This window comes from Podarcis vaucheri (assembly GCF_965113315.1).
Source record: "Podarcis vaucheri genome assembly, chromosome: 7".
In the NCBI taxonomy this organism is placed as follows: domain Eukaryota; kingdom Metazoa; phylum Chordata; class Lepidosauria; order Squamata; family Lacertidae; genus Podarcis; species Podarcis vaucheri.
The window spans coordinates 31,687,715-31,715,186 of record NC_138765.1 but is presented as its reverse complement, the minus strand read 5'-3'; the positions used below and the strand labels follow the sequence as shown (position 1 = coordinate 31,715,186).

Below are 27,472 nucleotides of genomic sequence, written 5' to 3'. Positions count from 1 at the left end.
TGAGCCCCTTTTTGGCTAATCACGGGTGTCATCCCCGAGCCTTCCCAGGGGGGGAAGGGGAGAACTGGAGCGTTCCAGCTGCAGAACAGTTCGTTGAAGAAATGGAAGCGATCCATCGCCAGCTCCAACTTAACTTAAACAGGGCTAAGGAGGAATATAAGAGGCAGGCAGACAAAACCAGAAGGGAAGGGGAAAGCATTAGGGTGGGGGACCAGGTGTGGCTGTCCACCCAAGGGTTACCATTCAAAGGGGGTTGTAAGAAGTTAAGACCCAAAAGGCTGGGCCCATTTGAAGTCATGCAGCAGGTCAACCCAGTGGCTTTCAGACTCCGGTTACCGAACCACATGAAGCTGCACCCAGTGTTCCACAGGTCGTTGCTGTCACCGTATAAAGGGGACAGAGAAGGGAGGGTCAATAGGGGACCAGCTATGGAGGAAAAAGAACACAGCTACCATGTAGCGGAGATTCTCGATTCCAGGTGGAAGGGAGATCAAGTAGAGTATTTGGTAATGTGGGAAGGGGAGCCGGAGTCGGAAAACACCTGGGTCATGGCAGAGGATGTAGATGACGAGGTTTTGATAGAAACTTTTCATCAGAGATTCCCTCGTAAACCTCAGCCAGTGGCGAGGTTCCGGAGGGAATACTTCGCCACCACCGACGAAGAAGAAGAGTTGGAGGGGTTCTCTGATTCCGAGGCGGAGGAGGATTCAGCGAGCCGGAACGAAGACCGATGGAGGGAAATGTTCGAGACGTCTGAAGATGAAGAGGATTCTTTTCGGGGTTTTAGCTCCTCACCGCCCAGAGGAGAGAGTAGGGGCGGGGGGGAAGGGGGCCCTGGAGGGGAGGTGGATGTCAGGGAACTGACATCAGAGGAAAGGGAGGTGGTAGGGCTCCCAGAGGCTGGGAGAGAGTCAGCAGCTAAAGCAGGGACCAGCAGGGGGAGCGAGGGGTCTCTGGAGGAGGATCTCAGTAATGCTGAGAGAGACGCAGCAGCCAAGGCAGGAACTAGCAGGGGAGAGAAAGGGGTGAGAGACACGTCCAGCGAAAACAGCGGGGAGGTGTCAGAAGCAACCGTAGGGAGACCCATACTTCGCCGGAAGCTGCCACGTCGTGAGTCCAGGAGACGCGTTTCCGTTAAGGAGCTTCTTTGCTGGAAACGCTTCCGCAGGCAGCCACTGTCAGACTCTACTAGTGACTAGAGCAGACATGTCTGAGGAGCTCTGTCACACACAGAGGTTTGTGGAGCCGCACAAACTCTGAGGGGGCACAATTTTAAGCACAAGCAGCTAATCATCCCCTCACATTTCTGTATGATTCTGTTGGTTTGTATTCACTTTCAGTTTAAAATCTCAAATGTCATCTAAGTTTAAAGAATGGGATGTTATAGTTTAATAATTTGTAGCTTGTTATTTCTAAAGCTTTGCAACTAAGGGCTTGTGGTGCACTTTAATTTTGAGACGTGGGATGATTTCTGCAAGCAATTTCTGTGCCCGGGGTTATTACGCACAGCTTGCTTCTCATCAAAAACATGCATTTCCGTATTCCAGGCTCCAGAATATTGAAAACTGCTGTAGTTAATTGAGAAGCATATGACTCATTCACACAATGGCCCCTTTTGGATGTAACAGGTTTAAAACTGTTGGTTAGCATGGCATGCACGACAAGCAGCAGCAGCAACCCTTAAACTTAGTGTGGGTGAGGGAAGATTGGAAGCTTTCACTTCTGGTTTAAAACAAACCAGAGTTTCTCATTGTATCCAAATGGGTTGGGGTGGAGGACTCTAGTTTGTTCAAACATGTCAGGATCAAGCCATACTTTAAACAAACCAGTTTAGACATAATCAGTGCTTTTTTCTGGGGGGACACAGGGGGATGCATATCCCTAAACATTTTGTGAATCTAAGTTTGACTTCATTGAGGGGCAGTATTTCGATATGAGTAGGAAAATGAGAGTGCCCCTAACCTTTTTTTTAAAAAAAAAAAGAAAAAAGCACTGGACATGATGAGAATCTCTGGTTAGTTCAGAATGGAAAGTGGATGCTTTTGATCTCCTCCTTACAGTCGTGCCTTGCTGCATCTCGGTGCTTTTTAAAATGAATACATACTTCTCAACGTGTTCTACTCTCTCATGCTTTCCCCTTCTTTTTGAAGTGACAATGTCATATCCTTTTTGTACAATAAAATGGCTGTTGCAAGGAGGAAATGAAGGGCTGGCCTGCATGCAAAGTTCAACCATGAGTTACCATCACATCCAAACTGAGCCAATACTACTTCCACAAGCATCTGGGTATATGAATGGAAAATGTAACATGTGAAATGGTCTTGTCTTTTAATTTTTAATTCTCTCTCTCTCTTACAGTTATTAAGAAACTGGCAGTTTCTGCTGGAGACAGTGTTGAAGTGACACTGCCAAAGAATGAAGTGGAGCTGAATGCATACGTCTTGCCTCCACCACCTAAAGGTAGATCCCAAGGGGCCAAGGCACATAGTACGTGGTAGCAAACCTGAATTTGCCACCTTGTTAGTTTTGCTGGAAGAGATGCGTGTTCCTTTAATGTCAGCTCAAGATAGGCGATGAAGCTGGAAACGCTCAGTCAAACCTGCTTGGTAATCAACAGGTAAAGCCTGTCCACATGAGCATGGCAGGAAGAAGTTCATCTGGGCTAACTCCAAGATACACTGGCCAGTTCTGAGCCAGTTGTGTGTACACAGCCTCCACACACTGAATTCCGCTTTGAACAGCTTTTGATATACCCTGAGAGTGCAAATATTTACAAGAGCCCAGGGGAGACTCTTTCCTGAGCAGAGATGGTTGCTTAGATGGGCATAGAACTGACTCAACTGTATATATTTTGGGTGCCAACTGTTACCATTTTGTGAGAGGGATTAAAGCACATGCCAAATTAATTTTTCACAATTAAGGTGGAATAAGTGCTCTGTTGCTCTAACATAACAAATCCACTTTTAAAAAACGTTTTGCAGTTAAGTAAGTGCAAAATGGGATGCGGGTGGCGCTGTGGGTTAAACCACAGAGCCTAGGACTTGCCAATCAGAAGGTTGGCGTTTCGAATCCTCGAGACAGGGTGAGCTCCCGTTGCTCGGTCCCTGCTCCTGCCAACCTAGCAGTTCAAAAGCACGTCAAAGTGCAAGTAGATAAGTAGATACCGCTCCGGCGGGAAGGTAAACGGCGTTTCCGTGCACTCCTCTGGTTCTACAGAAGTGGCTTAGTCATGCTGGCCACATGACCCAGAAGCTGAATGCCAGCTCCCTCAGCCAATATAGCGAGATGGGCGCCGCAACCCCAGAGTCGGTCACGACTGGACCTAATGGTCAGGGGTCCCTTTACCTTTACCTTTAAGTGCAAAATACACTGAAAAGTGTGGGATGAATTAATTATTAATGGGAAGATGTGTAAACTCCCCAAAAGCAAATCAGAATGAATACAGGATGAATGGTCATTTTCATATAACTATCCTGTAAACAAATCAGAGTACATGCTCAACAGTCATAGTCTAACTACCATGTTATCTTTGTAGAAGTAAATCAGGAATAATGTTACATAAACAGGTCATCTGGAAGGGCTCTATAAATACTGTTATATATATTTGGTGTTAATTTCATTTTATTTATAAATAAATTACCTTGCAAATAGAAATATAGATGGTCAGTTGGAATAAGCAACAATTTCCAGCCCGCTAAATAAGCATGTTATGTTGGTGGAAGTGTGCAGTGGTGAAGCTGCATGCTCCGCTACCGGGGGTGGAGAGCAGTTGGGGGCATGGTGCTCATCCTGGGGGCGTGGCACGCAGCCTGCGGGGGCATGGTGCTCGACTTGCGCACAGGGTGCAGCACATGTCGGGGGGCGCCGCAATGGCACCCTACCAGAATAGTGGTGCCGGGGACAGTCCGCCCCTCCGTTCCTCTGCCAGTGGAAGTGTGCGTTTTATTTTGCAGTATTCGATACATGGCTTACACTGCAAGGTTTTTTTGGATGGGATGTTTTAAGTGTATAGTCTCCCTTCTTTAATTCTGGTGCAGTTAATTAGATTTCATATAGCAAGATATTCTTATATTTTACTTTCCTACTCTGCAGGGATGGGAATGGACATTTTTCCCAAGATTTAGTATGACATATTCTGGCCATAATCAGTATGAAAAGATTTCATTTTTTGTTTTTCAAATCTCAGCTTATATGAGTATTCCTTTCTATTGCATCAGTTTCACTCCCAATATGTGCTGGACCACCACATGTGGATATAACATAATTTAGTATTCTGAAGTGACATTAGTTTGAATCTTCAATATAAGGCTTAAGCTTCTGAGCTGCTTTGATCTTCTCATTCAGTTTCTTTTGATAGTGGGCTCTTCTGACCTCTGATTTGTTTTTTTGTTTGTTTGTTTGTTTAGGGACTAGCTACTCCTATGACTGGAGGCTGATCACACACCCCACCGACTATAGTGGAGAGATGGAAGGACAGCACTCACAGATTCTCAAATTATCCAAGGTGAATCTCTTGCTTTTTGGCAACTCTTAAATCTAAAATCTCAGTTGTAGGCTTTTGCACTGTCGTGCTGCAAGGTTAGGGGAAGCAAATGTTACAGTGTGTAACATATATATGTACTGAAGCTGCTTTATGCTGTCAGACCATTGGCCCATCTAACTACATATTGTCTGACTCTGAGTGGTTCTCTGGGGTGTCAGGTGCAATGAAACTGTTAGAGGCTTTGAGTTCACATCCTCTCCTTGCTTTTGTCGCGTTGCTGAGTCCACAGTAGATGAGAAAAATAAAATATCCCCACTTCCACCTGAGCACAAGGCCCAGGTAATGCAGGATGTTAGGGTCCAAATAGAGAAGGGGTTTATTCTCTTCTGAGCAGATGGCATCAATGGCTCATGTCTCTCATAATTCAGTATATGTCAGTTGCTTTTTGTGAGGTACTAACATCATTGTAGTGGTCTAATTTAGGGGTGGGAACAGGTAGACACAGCCTTGCCCATGTCTAATGTGCCGTGTTCATTTTCTTTGCTAGCTCACAGTTGGCCTGTACGAATTCAATGTGATAGTAGATGGTGATAATGCTCACGGAGAAGGAATGGTGAATGTGACAGTTAAACCAGGTATGCTTAGCAGGTACATTTATCAGCTTGTAGGTTATATATTTCCTTTTTAAAAAAGCAATCTCCACAAAAGATTGAGATGCAAGACAGCTGGTGTGTGTGTGTGTGATTGTGTGTTTTAATGAAAATGACTGCAAGTTCTCCAGGGAGAAATTTTGGCTTAATTTGCAGTGGGAGGGGAGGTGTTGGGTGAAACAGAATGCGAAAAACCATTCGCTTACTTTTGCCTTCTTCTTTGCCTTGTTTTATGGTGGGTGGCAGCATCAGGAGTGCTCTTCTTAGTGGCTGCCATTTTCTTTCCTGCTTGGCATAGCTTTGTGATTAGGCACACCTAACTAATCCACACTTCCCAAAACAAATTGTGAGCCAAAATGAGGCCAAATTGTGAGCCAGAATTTGCTCCAAATTTGGTTGCTACTACCAAGGCTGGACATAGTTAATATTTTTTGGAAGGTCATAGGATAGAAGCATTGTTCATTTGCCCTTATGTACCCATTTGGTCCTATCCCCTCCCCCCACTGTACTGTTATCTCTGGCTATACAGGTTTTTCTTCTATTTCAGTGCACTTAAGACTGTAAAACCAGGGAACTGAGAGAGCAGGATGTTTGTGCACAGGAGTCCACAAATGTTTGACTCGGTGGAGGCTAGTCCATTAGGGCAAGTGTGGCACTGTCCCACCAACCTCTGCCTGGTTCAGTCCAGGGCCACCATGTCTGCTTCTTATTTACAACCAGTCCTAGTGGCAGCAGTGGCAGTCAGCTTCCTTCTCCTTAGTCTCAATATTTATTTTCATTTTATTTACTTATTGTGTTTATTTGTTTATTTTTCAAAAAATGAAACAAAGCACTCAAAGCGATGCAAAAGGGTAAAACATCTTAAAATACACAAGTTACACCACCCACCCACCCCACTGAAAGATAAGTAGAAAGTTAATATTTAAGGACCAGGGTGAATAAAAATGCTTTCGCCTGGTGCCTAAAATAGCTAGAGGTGGTGCCAGGAGTGGGTGGTTGAAACGTTGGGTACAACAGGTGTGTGGGTGTGTACTGTCGGTGTTTGTCACTTGGCCATTTTCCCATTAATGCCAGGGTTGCCTCTCTGCCTGCCAGTTTGCAATTTCCACCAGACAATGAAGTCGCTGCTCACCACTGCCTCTGCTATCAGTGCTTACCTGATATGTTAGAGGAGCTGCTTGAATTGACGCAAAAGCCAGGCTTTTCTTGATGGTAACCAAATTCACTATAACAGCAATAATATTGACCTGGAGTTTTGGGATTGGTAGGGGAGGGCACCTAGATTTCTCCCCCTCTATCCCAAGTAATGGTTTGTGTTGCAAACACTGCTGGGTGGACAACCTGTTCCTTTCCAGTTATTGTTAGACTACAATCCCCATCACTCCAGACCATTGGCCATGCTGGCTGGGACTGCTAGGAGCTGGAGTTGAACGATGTCAGGAGAAATGCAGGTTAGCCTCCCCTGCTGTGTGTAGAGGGAGTTTGACTGAATTCAGTCTGGGTGCTTTCCCCTCCCAACAGATGAACAGTGCTATGATAGCATAGCCCAAGGCAGATGCTGCAAACATAGCAGGAGGCCTTGATTGTTAAGAACCAATGATCTAGCACACTGGTATTCAATTTGTGGATCGGGACCCATTAGTGAGTTGTGGCCTGATTCAAGGTGGGTCACAACAGGAGCACTACCACCATGCAAATGAAAGATTAAAAATGGGTTTTCCAATGCATGTTTGAGTTAAAAGCAGGTCCTGTGTCTGAAATGGTTGGAGATATTTGATCTAGTAGAATAGTAGATCAAATAGGATTGGAAGGATTAGCAGCCAGGTGCTGCTGCTCCCCTCCCCTTCCAGGGAGTGGTAGGAATACCTTTACCAACACTCAAAGTAAAAAAATTCCTTCCAGTAGCACCTTAAAGACCAACTAAGTTAGTTCTTGGTATGAGCTTTCGTGTGCATGCACACTTCTTCAGATACCTGAAGAAGTTATCTGAAGAAGTGTGCATGCACACGAAAGCTCATACCAAGAACTAACTTAGTTGGTCTTTAAGGTGCTACTGGAAGGAATTTTTTTACTTTGACTATGGCAGACCAACACGGCTACCTATCTGTAACTTTACCAACACTGTTTCCTTCAGAATGTCACAATGGCATATAAACAAAGATAATTGATGAGAATGGCCATGTAAAAGAGCCTGTATTTCACCAGCCATAGATCCTCTTGGATCTCCTTTGTCCCTGAAAAGGGAGGAAGTAGGCCCAATGGCTTCTAATAGCCAGTGATTGACTTCTAGAATGGAAAGTACCAAGTACCAAGTACCAAGATTCAGGTCTCTGCTGACTAAGAAACCTTTTCTCCCTCATTCTGGTTGTGTGAGAGCTGGTTTTGATTCCTCAGTGGCAAGAAAGGCAAACTATGTATTACTAAGTAGTAGATAGGTAGCCGTGTTGGTCTGCCATAGTCAAAATAAAAAAATTCCTTCCAGTAGCACCTTAAAGACCAACTAAGTTAGTTCTTGGTATGAGCTTTCGTGTGCGGCTCAATGTGGTGCCTTCCATGGTTCCAGTAGTAGATAGGTAGCCGTGTTGGTCTGCCATAGTCAAAATAAAAAAATTCCTTCCAGTAGCACCTTAAAGACCAACTAAGTTAGTTCTTGGTATGAGCTTGAACTAACTTAGTTGGTCTTTAAGGTGCTACTGGAAGGAATTTTTTTATTTTGACTATGTATTACTAAGTAATTCTTGGCATAGTTATTCCTCCAAATACCACTAGGTGCTGCTAGCAGGGCTTAATATGTTCCAAGATTCCTCAGAGCTCTGTACTGTAGCAGTAGAAGGAAGGCAGTGACTTCTATTGATCGTGTGGAAAGTGCCACTTCCTGTAAGCACTCAAAGCTCTTCACCGGCTATATATCTGTGATCCTTACAATCATCCTGTAAAATAGGTTAGTGGTATTATTTCCATATTGCAAACAGGAAGGTTGAGGCTCAGTGAGCTCGCTTGCCTAAAGTCATCTAGGGAGTCCCATTTCTAAGGCAAGTTTTAAGGCCATTTAGTGAGTTCATGGCAGAGGTGAGGTTTGAGCCCTAGACTTCCTGATTCACAGCTCCATTTCTTAGCTACAATGCTGCAGTTGACTAGGATGTTAACTTTCTATGGTGGCTGTAATAGTTCTGTTTTTCATCGCAGAGCCTCGAGTGAATCAGCCCCCTGTGGCCATTGTGTTACCCCAGTTCCTGGAGATCTCACTACCAACTACCTCAACAGTCATTGATGGCAGCCGTAAGTACCTACTAAAACTAGTGCAATCTATTCCTGCAAGCCTCAGATAAAAGTCATGGAGGAGATTGAGCAAGACTGTCTATTAAGGAACGGGATTCTAGAGGAATGTGGCTGATGTATCATTGGGATCAGTTCAAATCATGCACTGACTGTTGATCAATTTGTGGGCACATGTAGATTTGTAGCTACTGGTCTTCACTGCCAAATGCATTAGTTAAACTAGGGAAGCCCCAACTCAGTACAAGGAAAACATCTGCTCACTGGACTTGTTTAAACATATGAAGCTGCTCTACACAGAATCAGCCTTCTGGTCCCTTTAGCTCAGGGCTGGGGTATCTTTTTCAGCTCAAGATCTGCATTCCCTTCTGTTAACCTTCTGGGGGCCACATGCCAGGGGTGGGCAGAGCAATAGATGTGTGTTTTTCCTTTGTACAGTTGGCTAGTTTTTTACACACACCTCTCTCCAGGCCAGGAAGAGTGCAAAGCCGCTCTAGTGAGGGGGTGGCAGAGAGGCTTGGAAGGCCACGTTTGCCCCCCCCCCCCCAGCATGAGGTTTCCCATTCCTGCTTTGGCTTATTATTGTATTACTGATAGTGGCTCCCCAGAATCTCAGCCAAGGATCTTTCCCAGCCCTTCTACCTGGGATGTTATTTGCTGAAGTGATGTGGGATAGAGTCTGGGACCTTTACATTAATGGTGCATGGATTCTACCAGTGTGTTCATTCCTATTTTCATTCAGCAATCCCATTTCTGGGGACTATCATTCATATTTTAAATACTCTTTCTTTTATCACATGGCACATTAAGCATAGCTTCACAGTTTAAAAATAAAATTAACTCTTGTCCCTTGTGAAAGTTGCTATATTGATATTATGGCCTTAAGCTACTTTGTAAATAGATTTAAATTCCTCCTGAACTTACTGGGAATGTGGCTTTATCTGTTTCCATTGAATCAGACAGTACTGATGATGACAAAATAGTCAGTTACCACTGGGAAGAACTGAAGGGGCCTCTACGGGAGGAGAAGGTATCGGCAGACACTGCAATTCTGAAACTGACCAATCTGGTGCCAGGAAATTACACTTTCAGGTAAGACAAAGAACCTGGGATTGTACCTCTGGTTTGGATTTTCTAGATCTAAAGCATAAGATAGATGACACAAACCAATTAATGAAATCAGCCCTTGGTATGTTAAACAGCTAGATAACCCTTTGTTCACATAAACCAAGGAAAACAATGTATCAGCTAACAGTTTACAAAACAAACCAGCAACAACTTTTTGCTACCTAGTCACATTTTATAGTTTCCCTGATCGTGGAGGTTGAGGTTATTGCTATATTCATAAAATTGTAATCTCCCAATTTAAACTGTTATATGTGACTAGACAGCTAATGTGAAGGGGGGGGGGATAGTGGAAGGAATGCATGTGCCATAGAGCAGAGCTTATTTTGTCCCTAGCTCTAAACCATTTTTTTCACCCTCTCTCATTATAAAAATAGGATTTGGCATATAACTATTGAATATGTCACTGTGATTTTTAGTCGGGGATAAAAGGTTCCGGAATAAATTGATTATTCTAAGGCCCATCTGAAAATGAATATATTGGGTAAGGATATCTTTAGATGAGTTTCCTTTATAAAAGGTTCAAGGTAGCTCAAGAAGAGTTCTCCTGTAATAATTCAATTTTCTTCTGGTTTAGTGTAGCCGACCTCAGCTTTATAGTTATGGAATGAGGGTGATTCCGTGTGTGTCTGCCATTTGCTTCATAGCTGAAATATTCAGTAGGTTGAAAAATGAAATTGTATTTGCTAAGCCTAGCAAAAAATGTTTTTTAGTATCCTCCATGGTTAAACTGTGTGTCTCAGCTTTGTGTTCTCTCCCTGGGAATTGGGGAGCTAGTAAAGTGCTTCATCCTCATTCACACAAGTTCTTTGGGTACCCAGAGAGTAAATTGTGGTTGAGTTGGTCCTCGCCAATCCCCCTGCTGCCACACTAGCCAGAACTAAGCTGTGGTTTGGCTTAGTGTTATGTGTGAATCTGAGCTTGTGTTTTGTCTTCTCAAAACAAATCACAAGTGGTCAGCCTTGGTTACTGCTTGTGTTTTGGTTGGGAGCAAGACAAAGCAAGAGCTCAGGTGTGCATGTAATGCTCATCCAAACCATGGCTTAGCCCTGGGTTGTGCAGCAGCAGGAAGACCTGGAGAAGGGAAAAGCAGCTGCGAGTTTCCTTCTGGGTATCCACACACCTGTTTGTTCTTGCTAAGTCAGTGTGGCTTAGCATTATGTGTGAAGTGGGTTCTTTCCACCTCTAAAGGTCTGTTTCCTCGTTGCTTTACCAATGATTTTAAATAATTAATGACTTGCACAGCCCCTATTACAAGCCTGTTTTTAGAAAGGGAAGACATTGGGAGTGTGCTGTACAGCAAATGATCCAAATTCTGGTTGTAAAGATTTTTGTGCTTTTACTTGTGAAGTCTGCACATGCATTTGATTATCTCAGTTGCTAAGCTCTCTGTCTCTCTCTCTCTCTTAATCCTTAGGAAGAAAGTTTTGTTAATGCATTTTGAAAGTCTTTTAAACAGATATTTTGGCTTCAACAGTGCATACCAGCTTTTAAATTGTTTTAATTGCAAGCAGGACTGTGGGTAGCCTCATTCTATTATTTTTTATGTTTTTCCAGCTTGCAGGTCCTGTATGGGTGACATTTGATGAGAGCAATTACAGAACCCACTAGCATATAATATGAAATTGTTTGAACTGTAAATTATGTGTTTCCCTCCTGTCCACACACCCCCAGCAAATTATGACAGGCTATTCATGCATATTGACCTTATCAGCAGTAATGAGGCCAGGAGAGATACACATATGAAGTTGTCAGACTGTTGGTCCATCTAGCGCTGCACTGCATGCTTTGACCTGAGATCCTTTTAACTGCAGAGCTTGATGCTCATCCTGATTGGGACCCACTAGACACAAAGCATGGGCTCTGCTACTAACCTATGGCCCCTCCTTATAAAAAGAGCTTCTGAATGAGGGGCTTTAGTGTTACCATTGCTGCTTCAGTTCCAAGCCTTTTCCTTGCCATGTGGCTCCAACCTCCCCTTTCCCTCATCTGTAAATGGAAATAAATGACAGAGGGGCTCTGTGGAAATGTTCATCACACAGCTGGCTAATTAACAGTGCTTTCCCAAGGAGCACTTAATACTTTACTGTAGGGCCACTTCACATGCAGTATGTTAGAGGTAAACAAAAGGAAGTACAAAGAAAACAACTTGGCCTGTGTAACTCATTGCCACAGGATGTTGTGATGATATCCATTAGCATACATGGTTTTTTAAAAAAGAATTCAGTTGATTCGTTAAACAGGAGCTACTAAATGTGAGTGGCAGAAGACTGACATGACGTTTCAGAGGCAGAATACTTCCAACAGTCAGACTTCAGCAATAATGGGATAGATACAGCCATTCTTTGTTTTTGTGAACTTGGCTAAAGCACACTAGGCAGACAAAATGCAGTTTATTGGTCTGAATGAGTTCTCTTATTTGTTTAGCCATTGCCTAAGAGAGAGCTGGTTACACTCATCACTTGATCCCTGGCACATGTGAATGGATTGCCTCTGATATAAACCACACATATAACTTTCAGTTCACCGACTTTTCAATGGAATGAATTCATAATTTCAGCCACTAGTTATCCTGTGTAGAGAAATTTTATTATGTCATGTGTGATTTTGCCTGAATAATTTCTCCATGTGAAAACAGGCTCTTCAGAAAAGCCAAAAAATGATATGTGTAATCATTTTTTTAAAAATACAGTATTTTTTTTAAAAAAGTACATTATTCTTACATGTGTAAAACCAGTGCTCTGTCAAAAATAGGTTACTATTGGTGAATGAATTCTCAACTCAGCAAGAGTGAGAGAACAAGATTTTTAAAAATAGACTTTTTGGGTCTGTTTGACACAGCTTTGAGTTTATTTATTAAAGGTGATTTCTATACCACTTTATAAAATAATATTTTAAGGTATATGGCAAAATAAAATACACAAACATTACAAAAATCTACAATAAAACCATTATTATTTGTGAATAGACTTTGAGTCTGTAAATGTGTATCTGGCATTTTGATTTCTTTATTTTCTTGTTATAAATACGGACATGTTTGAATATCGCTTTAGTTGCATGTTGTACATTTGTTTAAAATAGCATCACATTTTCATATTTGCATGTTTCCCTCCTACTTGTTCCAGGCATCCGTCTTTGCCCCCCCCCCCCCCAAGTTTATACATATTCAGCTTAAACCATTAATTTTCTTCCCTTTCATTTGGGGCCGGTGGCTCCCTTTGAGCTTTTCCCTTTCTGTCCTGATCTTTGAATTCTCTTCCTTCCTCCCTCTTCAGCCTCACCGTGGTGGACTCGGATGGTGCCAGCAACTCCACCACTGCCAGCCTGACTGTGAACAAAGCAGTGGATTACCCACCCGTAGCGAATGCAGGCCCTAACCAAGTTATCACTCTGCCCCAAAACTCCATCACCCTCTATGGGAACCAGAGCACAGATGACCACGGCATTGTCAGCTATGAATGGTCCCTCAGCCCCAGCAGCAAAGGGAAAGTGGTAGAGATGCAGGTAAGATCTTGGGGCTCTGTCTTGAGAGGAGTCAACACACTTCAATAAACATTTCCTATTATGTTTAAGTTCATGTAAATCAATTTGTTCAATCACTGTAAACACCTCTGACCCAACAATTACTTATCTAATCAACATTTAAAAAGATGCGTGTGTGTTCAAACATTGCACACCTAGTAATTTTGTGAGGGCGTGTCCCTTCTGGCTAATTTTGTTGCGGAGCTTAATTTACTGTATGCGCTTTGGGTACATGCTCTTTCTATGTGTCATTTATTAAGTTCTGTTGGATTTCTAGTATTATCCTTCCAGCCCACAGCAGTCAGCCTGATGTGTATCAAAAAGCCCACACACAGGACATGAGGGCAGTAGCACTCTCCCACCTGTGTCCCCCAGTATCTGATATTCAGGAGCATGCTGCCTTTGATCCTGGAGGTGTTACATAGACATCATGACTAGTAGTTCTTAGCATTTTTCTCGGTCAGTTTGTCTAATCCCCCTTTTCCAACCTGGCAGCCGCAACTTGTGGCAGCGATTTCCCTAGCTGCTGTGTAAAAATAAATAAATGCATTTATATAAAGTTGCTTATATCACACTCTTCAAAGTCGCTCACAGTAAAACAATATTTCTGATTCCTGCATTGCAGGGGGTTGGACTAGTTGTCCCTCGGGGTCCCTTCCAGCTCTACAATTCTATGAAGATCCAGTTTGGTGTAGTGGTTTGCATGTTAGTCCAACATGCAAACCACTATACCAAGCTGGCTCTTCTTCATAGAAGAACCTAGGGTTCAAATCCCCATTTGGCCAGCGTCACCTTGGGCCCGTCACTGCCTCTCAGCCTAACCCACCTCACAGGGTGGTTGTGGGGATTAAACGGGGGGGGGGAGGAACCACGTACACCACCTGCAGCTCCCTGGAGAAGAAGGTAGAGGAGAACTGCAACAAAATAAATAAATAAATAAATAAATAAATAGTGTGATTAAAAGTTGTAACTGCTTTTCTAAACCCAAGCAGTGAAGAAGCAATGCCAGTGTCCTGGCCTGGCATTCCAGAGGCAAGAGGCTGCCGCAGAAAACACTGTTTTGCATATTAGCACCTTAATAGCGGAGGGGGGCAGTGAAGAGCTCAATTCTTAGACAGAATTGTATGGTGGATAGTAGTCCTTCATTAGATGATCCTGGGCTCCAGTATTACAAAAAAGGGAGGAAAAACTCCCTGTTCCAGGCATAGTAGCCAGCATGGTGCCTTCGAGATGTTGGTGGGCTATAACTCTCACTGGCCATGCTGACTAGGACTCCAGGGAGTTGTAGTTCAGCATCATCGGGGGAGGGGGGAAGCCATGCTGGCTATCTATGCCCCTATATTGACTTTCTCCTGGTTCTGCATGACCTACACATCTCTTTCTTGTCCCATCTTCTGTTTTTTCAAAACCAAAAAAACCACAAGCATCTCAAGGTGGATAAATTACTGGATGGATCCAAGGCATGATTGGAGGGCACATATTGCAGCAACCTTGTGGAAACCAACCACATCTGGGGCTGGTCAGTAGCTAAATAGGAGACCACAAGCACATGCCCCATGTATCCTCTTAAATAATTTTATTTATTCCACAAAATGTATAAACCACTTGATTGTTTAAAAAACTCCACCTGAAACTGGTTTATATAACTTTGCAATGAGTGGTGCATTTCTTAAGCCTCCTTTTATTTTCTTTCTTTGTGGATGGGGACTTAAATTCTTGGTATTTGTTGTTTCCAAGGGAGTGAGGACTTCAACTCTGCAGCTCTCTGCAATGCGTGAAGGTGACTACACCTACCTGCTGACGGTGACAGATTCTGCTGGCCACCAGTCCACTGCTGAGGTCACAGTGATTGTGCAACCTGGTACGCTTAATAAGGGTTTTTGTGTGTAAAACTCCCCCCCCCCAATTATATATGAGAAGCCTGTATTTGACATTAATATATGTGGGACCAGGGTTAAGGGGGATGAAGAGATAGTGACTTCATACACAGACATTTAAAGCACATGACTCCCCCCAAAAAAAAAAATTATCCTGAGAATTGTAGTTTAGCCATCAAATAGATATAGTTTCCAGACCCCTTAAGAAAACCCTTAACAAAGTTCCCAGGATTATTTGGGAGAAGTTTAAATATGGTGTATGTGCAGCCAGTGTGTGGGGCTGGTTGAGAGCAGCTGATTTTCTCTTGAACCTAGATAAATGTCTGGTAGCTAATCATGCCCAACACTGGGACAATCTGAAAATAAGCTCTTCTAGACAGGCAGTGATCCAGACAAAGGAACATATTTATAGGTACCATTGATTTCAACCATTGAGACCAATGGGTACTCCAAAGCACGTAACTTTGGATCATTCCCTTTATTTATTTTTTTGTAAAGCCTATTTTCCCCAAATAGCAGTGCCACCCACTCCCTTCAATTTCAAACACAGCTTGCTGTACAGCACAGATAATTGCTATTCAGGAAAAAGCAAAAAGTCAAAGGCTCTGCTGGACCAAGCAGAAAGCTAGTCTTGCAGTTTTCTGGATTGTATGCCCTTTGATTTGTGTGGTGCTATGAAAATGTCAGCCTGATTTCTGAGTCATGTGAGCTTCCATTTTGTGAAGAGACACAAACCTATTGTCAAACTGATCCAGAATGGAAGACAGTGCAGTTTTTAAGCTGGGGGGAATCTCTTGTGGTTAAGATCTCCACCGCCACATGTCTTAACTAGATAGATTTCGTGCTTAATTAGATTTCTTAAACACCATTTGAATCTGGCAGAGAGCATATAATTTTGTGGCCCACTCACATTCTTTTAATCATTGACTATGCTGTTGCATATGCATTGGCCCTTAGTGTGAGGAGTGTTAGGATGCTTCCAAGCAAGTAGTTGCTAGTACTACCTAATCCAGGTATGGGGAACCTTTGACCTTCCAGCTGCTGCTCCTCAGCAGCAACTCCCATCAGCCCCAGCAAGCATGCCCAGTGGCTAGGGTTGACAGGAGATTCCCCATGCCTGGCTTAATAATTGCTCTTCTAATGTAAGCTTTATATTTGACTTTCTATAGTAATGTTTTATTTTGAAATCTTAAAGATAATGTTTTATCTTCAACCACTTTGATATTTTTTTCTTAAAAATATAAAGCAGTCTAGAAAGGAAATGAGGGAATAGATAAATAAGCTGCAAACACAATTGTAATTGAATTCCTATAGTTTGTGAGCTGTGCATCTCCCACACTACTTGGTGTGATAAAGCCATGTAGCTGGAGAAAGGACTGTTTAGTTGAGCATGCAGGGTTGTTGTGTTGTGTGGTTGTTGTTGTTTTTTTCATTTTTCTGCTAAGCCTTTCTTATTTAGGCTCTACTATGTCATTACTTTGATTTTTTTAAGGCTAAAAATTACCTTAATGCTAATTAAATGCGTTGGAGCAGGGACACTGCTAAAACGATGCTGACCACAATATTTTGAAGTTAATCTTGCACTAGCATTCTTTTTTGTTAATGTGGATATAGATTGTTTTAGTGCAACTTAAAAAATAAACATGCTAATAAAATGACACTAACTGAAAAGCTAATAATGAAGATTTAACAAAGTATGAACGTATGGCAATAGGTTTTCCAGCCTAATATGTTATTGCCAAAGTCAAAACCACACCCCTTTAAAAAAAACCCTGAAGGGTTTCACGTAGGCAGTCTATGCCTGTAGGGATTTTGGTGCTGTTGTAATCTTGGTGCACACACTGATTAGATTTCCTGAAGTCTGAAAAAAGATAGGAAAAGTACGGGGGAAACACAGGACAATATCAATATAATGACTATATCGTATATATGCCTCATAGAAAATGAGTGAACAAAGCATGGCATTTCCAGGGTACACTTCCAGTGTGGGAACGTCCTTGGTTTTGTTTTACTGAGGGTTTATGAAGGGTTTGTTGCTCAAAGGTTAACACATGCTTGCATGTACAAGGTCCCAGGTTTAGTTCCCAATCTCTGTGATTAAAGGCTCTCAGGTAGAAGCTGGAGAATGCCCCTGCCTGACATCCTGCAGAGCTGTTTCCGATCAGCAGAGGTAACACTGGGCTAGGTGGACTTGCTTCAAGGCTGCTTTGTATATTCATGTGAACTATGCTTGTCTGTCACCTTCCACATAAGCATCCAGTTCATTTCAAGAGTGCCTTCATATCTCTCTCATTTTGTGAACTTTTGCTCAGAAAACAATAAGCCTCCCAAGGCAGATGCTGGTCCAGACAAAGAACTAACTCTGCCTGTGGACAGCACCACTCTGGATGGCAGCAAGAGCTCAGATGATCAGAAGATTGCATCCTTCCTTTGGGAAAAAACACGGTACATTTCTCTGTCTCCCTCTTGCATACACATGACCTTGCACATGATAATGCAGAACTATGCCGTATCGTACCCTAACATGCACAGTGTATGTAGAATCTTAAAAAACAAAACAAAACCACTATTATCCAGACCAGCCTAAGCCAGCAGGCAGTAGTTGTGCCTCCTTAGGATGGGAGAATTGCAAGGGTTCCCAACTAATCAAATTGGGGCGGGTGGGGGAATGGTGCCTCCGCCTAGTTTTCCTGATTACACCTCATTTCCCCTGTATTCCATACAAGTGAATAGGGGGAAAGCTTTTTCATTCCGTTCACTTTTATGGAATAGAGAAGAGGGGCTATGATCAGGAACAGGAATGGAATAATTTCTCAATTTCAGTTTGCTCGTTTTCCCACATTTCTTCAGTAAGTTGTGAAATTTTGTTTAAAAAAAAATCCTCATGAAAGCTAAATCCTCAGTATTTTAGCATGAATTTCCCCCTTAAAAATCACATTTTTGCATACAGTTTTGCATTTTTGTATGTTACTTTCACTAATATATTGATTTTTATGCATATTGTCCTTTAATATTTGCATTTTTGTGAACATTCTTTGGTTTGAGAACTAGGTTGCAAAATTTGAATGTCTGCGGATTTTGATGGATGTCTGTGTTTCAGTTCTCATATTGTTTTGGAAAGCATGAATTGGACATATTTGTCATTACATGAGAACTGAATCAAATTTCTACTCCAATCCTAGTCAGGAAAACCCCTGAAGAGAAAGCAGCACCCTATCCCTGTAATATACAGCAAGATGCAGGGAAGAATAAAAAAATGCTTTGCCTACAGCACAAATTATCTTGGCCTAGCCCAGTGCACCTGGGAGACTACAATCTTGGCTGAGTGTTCAAAGAATATTCCTCTTCTTTTCTGTGCAAAAGTTTGACATCTGCATGCTGATTCTTTTGGGGCTTTTTGCCAGGGGCCCAGATGGTGTGAAACTGGAAAATGCCAACAGCAGCATCGCCACAGTCACTGGGCTTGAGGTCGGGACGTACGAATTCACGCTGACTGTCAAAGATGAGCGGAACTTGCAGAGCCAGAGCTCCGTTAACGTCATTGTCAAGGAAGGTGGGTAGCTGGAGGGAACACAGCCTTTGGCTAAGAAGGCTCCACATAAGGAAGCTCTTCTATGATAAGCAGTGGTGGAGTAGGACAAGGGAGACATGGGCTGAAATTCCTTCTTGGGCCAGAAAGCTTACAGGGTGGTGATGGGTCAGTAACAATATCTCAGCCTTCCCCAACCTGTTACAACCCTCATCAGCCCCAAACAGCATGGCTCTGCTGGCTGAAGTGATGGGTTACAGTCCAAAACATCTTGAGAGCAACATGTTGGCCAAGGCAGGACTAGCTTAACCTCACTGGATTGTTGTGAGGTTGTTGTGTGATAGCCCTTGTTTAGCCCCCTGAGCAAGTTGACAAACAGACAGGAGAACATTACTCTTGTTTTCCCTCTTCTGTCAGTCTTGGATTCCATCACTGCCCAAACCATGTGCCTCTGTTTTTCCAAACGGCCAGATGATCCCATTTTTTTCCTGGGGCTTTCTGTGAGAGAATGAAATCCAAGCACTAATGCTTGTTAAAATGCTTCTACTGTTCACTTGCAAAATCAAGCTTTTGAAAAGAGGCTCTACAGAAATAAAAGTGCTCTACCTGAAGGCTTCAGGAAGTTGATCATAATTGCCCGTCATTATTACTCATTGCTCCTTCACTACATTTCAGTGTATTAAAATCTGGTTTTTATCTTGGTTATTCCCATGACAACCCTGTGAGGTATGGTACAAATCTCCAGCCTGAAGCACACTTGGTTCTGTCATGCCTACATTCACTTCTCCCAGCACTTAAGCGGCAGGAAGCCTGAATCATTGAGCCATGTGATGCATTTGAACTTCCCTGCTATGCAGGTGAAGGCGGGCAGTCAGATGAATGTAAGAAGAATCTTGCTGGATCAGACGGAAGGCCCACCTAGTCCTGCTCTCTTGTCACACAGTGGGCAGCTGGATGCCTGTGGGAAGCCCACAAGCAGTACATGAGCATCATAGCACTTTCCCATTCATGCTCACCAGCAAATGGTATCCAGAGGCATGCTGCCTCTAATCCTGCAGGTACCATATAGTAATAATGACTGGTAGCCATTGATTGCCTTATCCTCCAGGAATTTGTCTGATCCCCTTTTGAAGTCACCCAAGCTAGTAGCTGTCACTCAGTCTTGTAGCAAGTTCTGTCTTTTAACCATACATTGTGCAAAGTTCTTCCTTTTGTCTGTCCTGATCTCCTACCTTGCAGCTTCCTTGGATGTGTGGGGTGTGTGTGGGGGGTGTGATATAAGTATCTTCATTTCAAGGTTCAGGGTATCCTGAGGAAGGCCTCAGATGTGGGACAGCGGCCTGTAGTGTGAGTGGAACTCTGGAGAAAATAGACAGGTGGCTTGCATAAGCAGAACTCAACTCATATGCAAGCTACTTCCACCTAATTTCAGCCAACTCTCGGTGTAGATCCCTGCCTTGCATGCTGAGCCTTTCAGAGGGCACTGCCATACCTCAGCAGAGGGCAGGAAAGGGAGGAGAGCAGGAGGAGATGGAGAATTGACCCATACAGTCCATTGCACTTTGCCAAAGACAACCCAGTGGGCTACACAGCAGGACTTCTGACCTGGATTTCCCAACCAGGTCACCTGGTAGTATTATATTCTTCATCAAACATAACTAAGTGATTAGAATTGCTAAAGAAGAATTAGTCAACTTTTTCTTAGTTATGGATGGGTTACAGTTTGCTGAAGCTCCTTTGTATTCTGATCCTTTGTCCTCATTTCATACTCAGAGATCAATAAGCCACCCACAGCAAAGATAGCTGGGAACGTTGTCATCACCCTTCCTACCAACACAGCAGAGCTTGATGGCTCCAGATCCACAGATGACAAAGGAATTGTTGCCTTCCTTTGGACTCGGGATGATGTCAGCCCTGCGGCTGGGGTGAGTAATGCTGCTATCTATTCTGCAGTGTTTACTTGTGTGCAAGTGACTCATCGAATTTTAGTGAAGCTTGGAAAGTGCTACATGAGTTACTGCTCTCAGCCAAGAAAAGAGAGACCGTCCAATGTACTGAATTTTCTTTTCCTTCAGGGCCTGCTTAAATCTTTCTAAGACCAGTTACACAGAGGTGCTTTTTGGAGCAAAATGCCACAGGGGGAAGCATGTTAGTTTATTATAGCAAATGCAAAGAAAGGGTTGGTATAATGGGAGCTATGCCTCTGAAGTGCACTCAGTTTTGACTTAATTTTTAAACCTTTTCTTCTGACTCATGAACCTTTGAAATGTCTGATTTTTTCGCTATACCAACAAGTGTGTCTTGTGACTAGGACTGCATGTATTTCTTCTTCAAAATTCTGAATTTTGCTGCATGTTCTTAGAGTTCAGATGTTGAAAGTCAAGATAGCCTCAGTGCTCCAAAGGCTAGTGATTCCTTCAAAGTCCTGGTTACAAAAGGGCATCTGGAAGAAGATGGCTTTTTTCTTAAGCTGTTTGCTAAAAAAAACAGCCTAGCTTGCTTCTAACTCTCCTCTGCCTAGGTGAATCTGGTACTTGTTACAGTGAGGGAGGGTGTGAAATGTTTCAGGAAAATGCTCTAGAAGAAGAGCTCTAGAAGAGGTCACCCTAGACCAGAAGTGGGAACCTGTGGCCCTCCAGATGTTGGTAGACCCCAAGTCACATCAGCCCCAGCCAGCATGGTCAAGGAAGATGGGAGTTGGAGTCCAGTAACATATAGGAGGCTATAGGTTTCATACTCCTCCCCTAGGTCTCCCTGGGACCCTGCACTTCTGATACATTCCCTTGTATTTCACAGGATTGCAAGGTGCAACATCACCATTGTATGTTTTTGTTAAATGCAGGAGGTGTTAAATAACTCAGACCACCATGCGGTGCTGTTCCTCTCCAACCTGGTGGAGGGGACATATTCATTCCATCTCAAAGTGACTGACGCCAAAGGGGAGAGTGATATGGACAGAGCCACAGTGGAAGTAAAACCTGGTGAGCTACACATACACAAGTACACACACTCACATGTACTTGATCTTCTGGAAGAAAAACTATTGCTAATTAATCATAATAATTAGCATTTATATGCACACTTTTAAAAGTATTCATTTATTGATTTTAATACTGTAATATATGCACATTCCTTGCATGTTCAGAGCACTTCACAAACAGTACCTTAGTAATAATGGCCTACATATTGTAAAGATTAAAGGTAAAGGTAAAGGTACCCCTGCCCGAGCGGGCCAGTCTTGACAGACTCTGGGGTTTGTGCGCCCACCTCACATCTATAGGCCGGGGGCCAGCGCTGTCCGGAGACACTTCCGGGTCACGTGGCCAGCGTGACAAAGCTGCATCTGGCGAGCCAGCACAGCACACGGAACGCCGTTTACCTTCCCGCTGGTAAGCGGTACCTATTTATCTACTTGCACCCGGGGGTGCTTTCGAACTGCTAGGTTGGCAGGCGCTGGGACCGAGCAGCGGGAGCGCACCCCGCCGCAGGGATTCGAACCGCCGACCTTACGATCGGCAAGCCCTAGGCGCTGAGGCTTTTACCCACAGCGCCACCCGCGTCCCTCAGGCCGGCCCCATTCACCCTACGGGACTTCCAGAAACGTAAGGTCCCCACAATGGGGACCTTCAGGGTGCAATACCGAGGGTGGATGCGGCAACTGGACTTGCTTGTGGTCAAGGGCCCCTACACTAACTCCCTATTGTAGATGTGGAGATAGAGAAGGGGGGCATCCATAAGCCCTGCTTAATGGGTGAGGTGAGATTTGGACTGAGGACTTCCTGGTAGGGATGTGGGAGGCGGGGGTTGGCTTGGATGCAAAACTACCTTACTCTCACTCTCATTTCTTGAAACAGTATGTGATTGTGAACCAAAATGCAACTATCCTTCAAAATGCACACTTCTCCATATTTTGTGAATTTTGTACAAAAAATCACATGATTGGGGATATTGCTTGCAAATATGTGTGTATTAGGAGAAATGCACACTAAAATGCTGACACATATTTGGGATGACTTCTTAAGAAAACAAACAGGGTAAATTGACTGGTCCTCCCATCCCTACTTCCCAGCTCACACTCTTAGACCTTACTTTACACCAGCTCTCGGGACTAAGGCCCTGTATCAGTCTGATTACAGAAGAAGTATGATTGATCTTCTACACATTTACTCAGAAGTAAATCCTGTTGTTAGACATGCAGTATACTGGTTAAACAATACCAGATCCCTCTATAGCTTCATATATGGCTCTCTTTATTTACATCTGTTCATATCTTTTTAATAATCTTTTTTATTGATTTTTGAAAATATAAACATACAACATAAAACAATACAAAATCCAAATTCTGAGATTACTCTGAATCTCCTGACTTTCCCTGATCCCTTCCATGGGTCCTTTTGATTCTATTTTCAACTGCATATCAGTACTTCTCCAATTTTCCATCTTCCTAAGTTTACATCTGTTGATATCTTGACACAGTTGTAAGAACTGGAATTCCATTTGTAATTGGATGCAGTAATACTTGTTGCAGTACATGCATGGGAAAGGTTTTGTGACTGCCTAACACTGAGAAAATGGGTGTAGTATCTGTGATACTTTTTCCCCCCGATAGCCAGAGGGGGGGGGGGTTAACAAAGATCTTTTTTGAGATTTGGAGGGCAGGTGTTAAGCAGAATCCAATGGGGAGTATCAGGAAATGGAAGAATTTGAAGGGAGGGGCAAGAGGTCAGGAGTTGGTTCAGCATCTGATTATAAAACAGCCTAGTTGCTAGAAGCCATGCTCTTCTCTTGGAGTTTTTCCAAAGGCTGAATCTCTTGGATGCTCTGCACAACCTGTCTATTTGGGTTGGCTTCTGTGCCAAGCTGGGAATGCAAGGATTCACACAGCATGTACATTTGCTCATATTTCTATTTGAATAAATGTAGTTGGGAATGGGGCAAGCCAAAATTTTCAAATCAGCTGGAATTCATCAGTGAGATGGTACTTATGCATTCTTTTCAGATCCAAGGAAGAACAACCTTGTGGAGATGATACTAGATGTGAATGTCAGCCAGCTGACAGAACGGCAGAAGGGCATGTTTATCCGTCAGATAGCAGTTTTGCTGGGAGTCCTGGATTCAGACATCATCGTACAAAAGATTCAGCCTTACACAGAGGAGAGGTAGGAGTCCATGGAGAGGATCTTAACCGAGACAACCTAGTTGCACCCTAGAAGGCACCACTTGCAATTTGCTCATTTAAAAACAGGCATAGGAAAGTGATAAAACACAGCACTCCCTTTTTGAGCTGAGTGCTGGTGGTTGATTTTCAAGATTGAAATATTTTGTGGATAAGTTTGTGTGCACTTGCATTCATATGTTTACTTGAAAAATATTGATTCATAATGAGAATTTCATGGTGTGTACAGACATAGATAGAATGCACTCACTGTATGTCTCAGGTACACTTATCCACAGTATCAAGCTCAGAGGAAACCTGCTTTTCCCCAGGTTTGCAGCAGAAGCTGGGTTTGAACAGTGCTAGTTCTCTGGCCTTTGTATCTGCCATGAAGCCCACTCCTCTCTCCCCATCCTCCCCCACTTTCTTAGAACAGTAAAACAGTAAAAACCTGAAGAGAAAGTGCCAGGCATTTGAGCCACTGACCATGCAGTTGTTTGGAAACCAAAGCTAAGGGTGATAGCCCCCATGGAGGAGGAGGAGCACCCCACATTCATTTCAGAGCCAGATGCATGTATCCATTGAAGACAAAGGGTGGGGGAAGGGGCGCTTAACTACAGCCACGCACAGAAAAAGGCTGCACATAAAACTGGTTTCAGCCTTAAAGTGCAAGTTCAAGCAGCCTGTGTGTGGATATATTTTCATAAGTTTATGTTGTCAACCTTGCTTCACTGCAAACCAAACCACTTCAGAGGTTTTGGGGCAGGAGGACAAACCCAGGCTTGGAGCCCTTGATTGCATTGTGGATCCTCATGCCCTAGGTTCTCATGTGCCAGGAATCGCACAGAGCTCTTGCCTAAGCTAGTGCTTGATTAACCCTGGTGCATTACCCAGTTCTTTCAGAAATCTGGGCGTCTGAACTTCCTGCCAAGTTTATCCAGACTGAATCTTCTGGTACATAAGTGAAATGTTCACTTTTCGTTAACCTTGAAAAAATTCTTTTGCTTAATGACATGAGCCAAGAAACAGAGGTGCTTTGGGCTTTCAGTTCTAACTCCGTTCCCCCCTCCTCCTCCACCTCACATCATCCCAGTCGCAGACCAGTCATTTACCGTTCTTCCTTCTAGCAGAAGAGGAAGAGGTTTGCATCTGATCAATATATATTTGGCTGCAGTTAAGAAAGCATTAAGTAAATGGAATATGGATGCATTTTCTTTTCTTTTCTTTTCTTTTCTTTTTTTCTTTTCTTTTTTGTGCTCCTCTCTTTCTCTGTGTCTGTCTGTCTCTCTCTTTTTAAGGAGCACTTTTATCTGTGCCAGTTGGACAGGATGGGGTTTTGCATGGCTCGATTCTGGTGCTGCTGCTTTGATTTGCTGTTAAGAGAGGGTTCCAGGGGGGCTGTTTCACATTTTGTCCTTTTTGAGCAGAGCTATGCATATTTTGCTCTGGGGGGGGGGGGGAATCTGCAATGGCAATAAATCATGCAAACAAAGCAGATATATGTGTGTCTGGTTCCTTGGTTTTGCATAATTATTTTGCTTCCAAGAACTGACTTCTCAAAGAACACAGATTCACTTCCAAAGAAACTTGAGGAATGAATGGAAAGGAAGGCTTGTAGGGGTGAGACCTGCTAAAGATTTTGTATTATGGAAATCTTTGTGTTCTTCCCATTCACCCATCCCAACCCCCAGTAGTTGCGGTTTTCTGGAGAGAAACCTTCTATTTATGCTTCTTGTATCCCCAATTTTCTTGTTAATTGCAGCACAAAGATGGTGTTCTACGTGTGGAATCAGCCTCCTCATCAAATCTTCAAAGGGCATGACATTGCTTGGTCACTCAAGAACGAGCTGCGGAAGCAGCAGCAGTCAGGTTTCCTCATCTTCCGAGTGCTGGAGATCAATACAGTCAGTAAGTCAGAGGAACAGCTGATGTGGCTGCTGACCATTTCTTGTCACCTTGCACCACCTCCTTCCAGTGAGAAGTTTCACTTTGCCTGTGTCCAACTTTCCCTAAGGCCATTGCATCTCTAAGTGCACCATATCTGGGGTCGGGTTGAGGATCACAGTAAAAAATAACTTGCTTCTGACAATGGCACCTTATATGGAGCCTATCTCAATCAGATTTGTCAACACTGAATGACAGTGGCTCTCCAGGGTTTCACACTGGGAACATTCCCAGTTCTACCTGGAGATGCCAGGGATTGAATCTAGGGCATTCTGCCTGCAAGACAGATGCTCTGCCACTGAACTATGACCAGCGTAGTGGACCCCAATTTCTCCACTTAGATAAATTCCAGAGAGACTGAATGCTATGTTCCATCAACAAGCATCCTAGCAATAATGTTTCAGCTAGAAACCAACAGTGATGGTTCTTTTTCCTACCAAGCTGAAGAATGGGAGAAGATATAGTTGCTTATAGCAGCCTTCACTAACCTGGTGCCCCTCAAATGTTCTGGACTACCACTCCCTCAACCTCAGCCACCATGCCTGTTCTGATCACTTCATGTACGTTATCTCAGGAATCACTGCAAATAGGAGCCCAGTAAATTAAACCAGAGTTATTCTCGTTCATTGCAGGTTGCAGGGTGGGGGTGGGATTACAAATCTGCCTAAAGCCACATAATTTGAATCTGTCCCTGGGCATTACCTCATTAGGGTGTTGTTGTTTTTAACGGATATGATGGCTTCTTACCTCCTTGAAATGTATATGATGTCTGCCCCCAGTTGTATTGATACCACTATTGCTGATCCTTTCTTCTGGGAGTTCTTAGACTAGTTTTATTCCAAGTTTTCTGAGCTATTGCATTTTACTACCATGGTTCATGCCATATGAACCAGCAGCACAGTGCTATTACTGTTTTGATAGGAGGGGCTTCAGTCCTGTATATCTACTTTAGCACCCTTTTCCTCTCCTTCCTTCTCCACACTATCTTTGACCTTGCAGTTGATCTATGGGAAGAAAGAAGGTTTTATCCTCCATTCTATTCCCATTGTCAGTCTTTTTTTTCTTTGTCTTTTTTGGAAGCTACTTCCCATTGTGCACTTCTAAATCTTCACGGTTCCAAGTATAAGTTTTCAATTTTGTGCTGCTTTCTTGAACTGAGGCAGGGTGCATGCTGAACTGCTCCCACTTCTGGGGATGGCACAAGAAAGAGGGAATTAGGCCTAAATGTGGGAAGCAAAGCGGCAAGAGCAGACAACTGGCAATGTAACACACAGTGGGAAGTGGAGGAGGAGCTATAGCAGGGGATATGCAGAGCTCTGTTTTTGTGAAGGAGAAGCCAAAAGCCTCTTGACAGCTGGTTGCCTCTGCCTTTGTCATTGTGACACAGACACCCACACACCATCCTGCTAACTCTCAGTTGCATTATGGGATTTATGTTCTGCAGGGAGTTCACATTATCCACATTGGCTGGGGTTTGGCATCTCCCTCAGGGGCCATTGAGGCTGAAACCAGAAGTTGACTGGGTGCTACTCATGGACCAAGAACAAACAGTGATGTTGTAGAAGGAAAAGGCAGCCCTACTGACCATTATTATAGAGCTGGCACTCAAGCTTGCATTCAGCAAAAGAGACCACAAATGTATTTTTGAAACTTGGAAAGTGAGAGAAAATGGCATTGGGGGCAGGGGAAACCCCCAGTGTTTGCACATAATTTTCTGCACCAGTGTGTATATGTGCGTGCATAGATCTAAGGTTTTTTGGGGGGAGGGGGACATTCAAATATCACTAGATGTTTTTATTGCACTTCTCAATGGCATGTAGCACAGACTCGTCTTATGAAACAGGGCCTGCTTGCATGATATTGATCAGTGTCCCCCACAAGCATATCCAGTATATCCTATAGAGAAGATAA

The 27,472-nt window shown here is 43.3% G+C and overlaps 1 protein-coding gene and 1 long non-coding RNA gene across 4 annotated transcripts in view; one reads left to right on the top strand and one right to left on the bottom strand.

The window, feature by feature from the left end:
- Positions 1-27,472, bottom strand: part of LOC309537398 — a 70,800-nt gene that overhangs the window by 21,938 nt on the left and 21,390 nt on the right. The window contains exon 3 of one of the 3 annotated variants that reach the window (XR_014221885.1): positions 18,512-19,420. The exons of the other annotated variants lie outside the window; for them this stretch is intronic. This is a non-coding gene — a long non-coding RNA (uncharacterized lncRNA). Of the gene's footprint in view, positions 1-18,511; positions 19,421-27,472 lie in introns of those variants that run through there. 3 annotated transcript variants of the gene reach the window in all.
- Positions 1-27,472, top strand: part of KIAA0319L (KIAA0319 like) — a 63,800-nt gene that overhangs the window by 30,681 nt on the left and 5,647 nt on the right. The window contains exons 5-17 of the mRNA XM_082231521.1: positions 2,359-2,460; positions 4,407-4,504; positions 5,031-5,118; positions 8,320-8,412; positions 9,369-9,501; positions 12,810-13,038; positions 14,794-14,917; positions 17,246-17,378; positions 18,338-18,486; positions 20,236-20,387; positions 21,305-21,443; positions 23,462-23,621; positions 25,380-25,525. Of these exons, the coding sequence (XP_082087647.1) occupies positions 2,359-2,460; positions 4,407-4,504; positions 5,031-5,118; positions 8,320-8,412; positions 9,369-9,501; positions 12,810-13,038; positions 14,794-14,917; positions 17,246-17,378; positions 18,338-18,486; positions 20,236-20,387; positions 21,305-21,443; positions 23,462-23,621; positions 25,380-25,525 (1,746 nt within the window). The remainder of the gene's footprint in view (positions 1-2,358; positions 2,461-4,406; positions 4,505-5,030; positions 5,119-8,319; positions 8,413-9,368; positions 9,502-12,809; positions 13,039-14,793; positions 14,918-17,245; positions 17,379-18,337; positions 18,487-20,235; positions 20,388-21,304; positions 21,444-23,461; positions 23,622-25,379; positions 25,526-27,472) is intronic.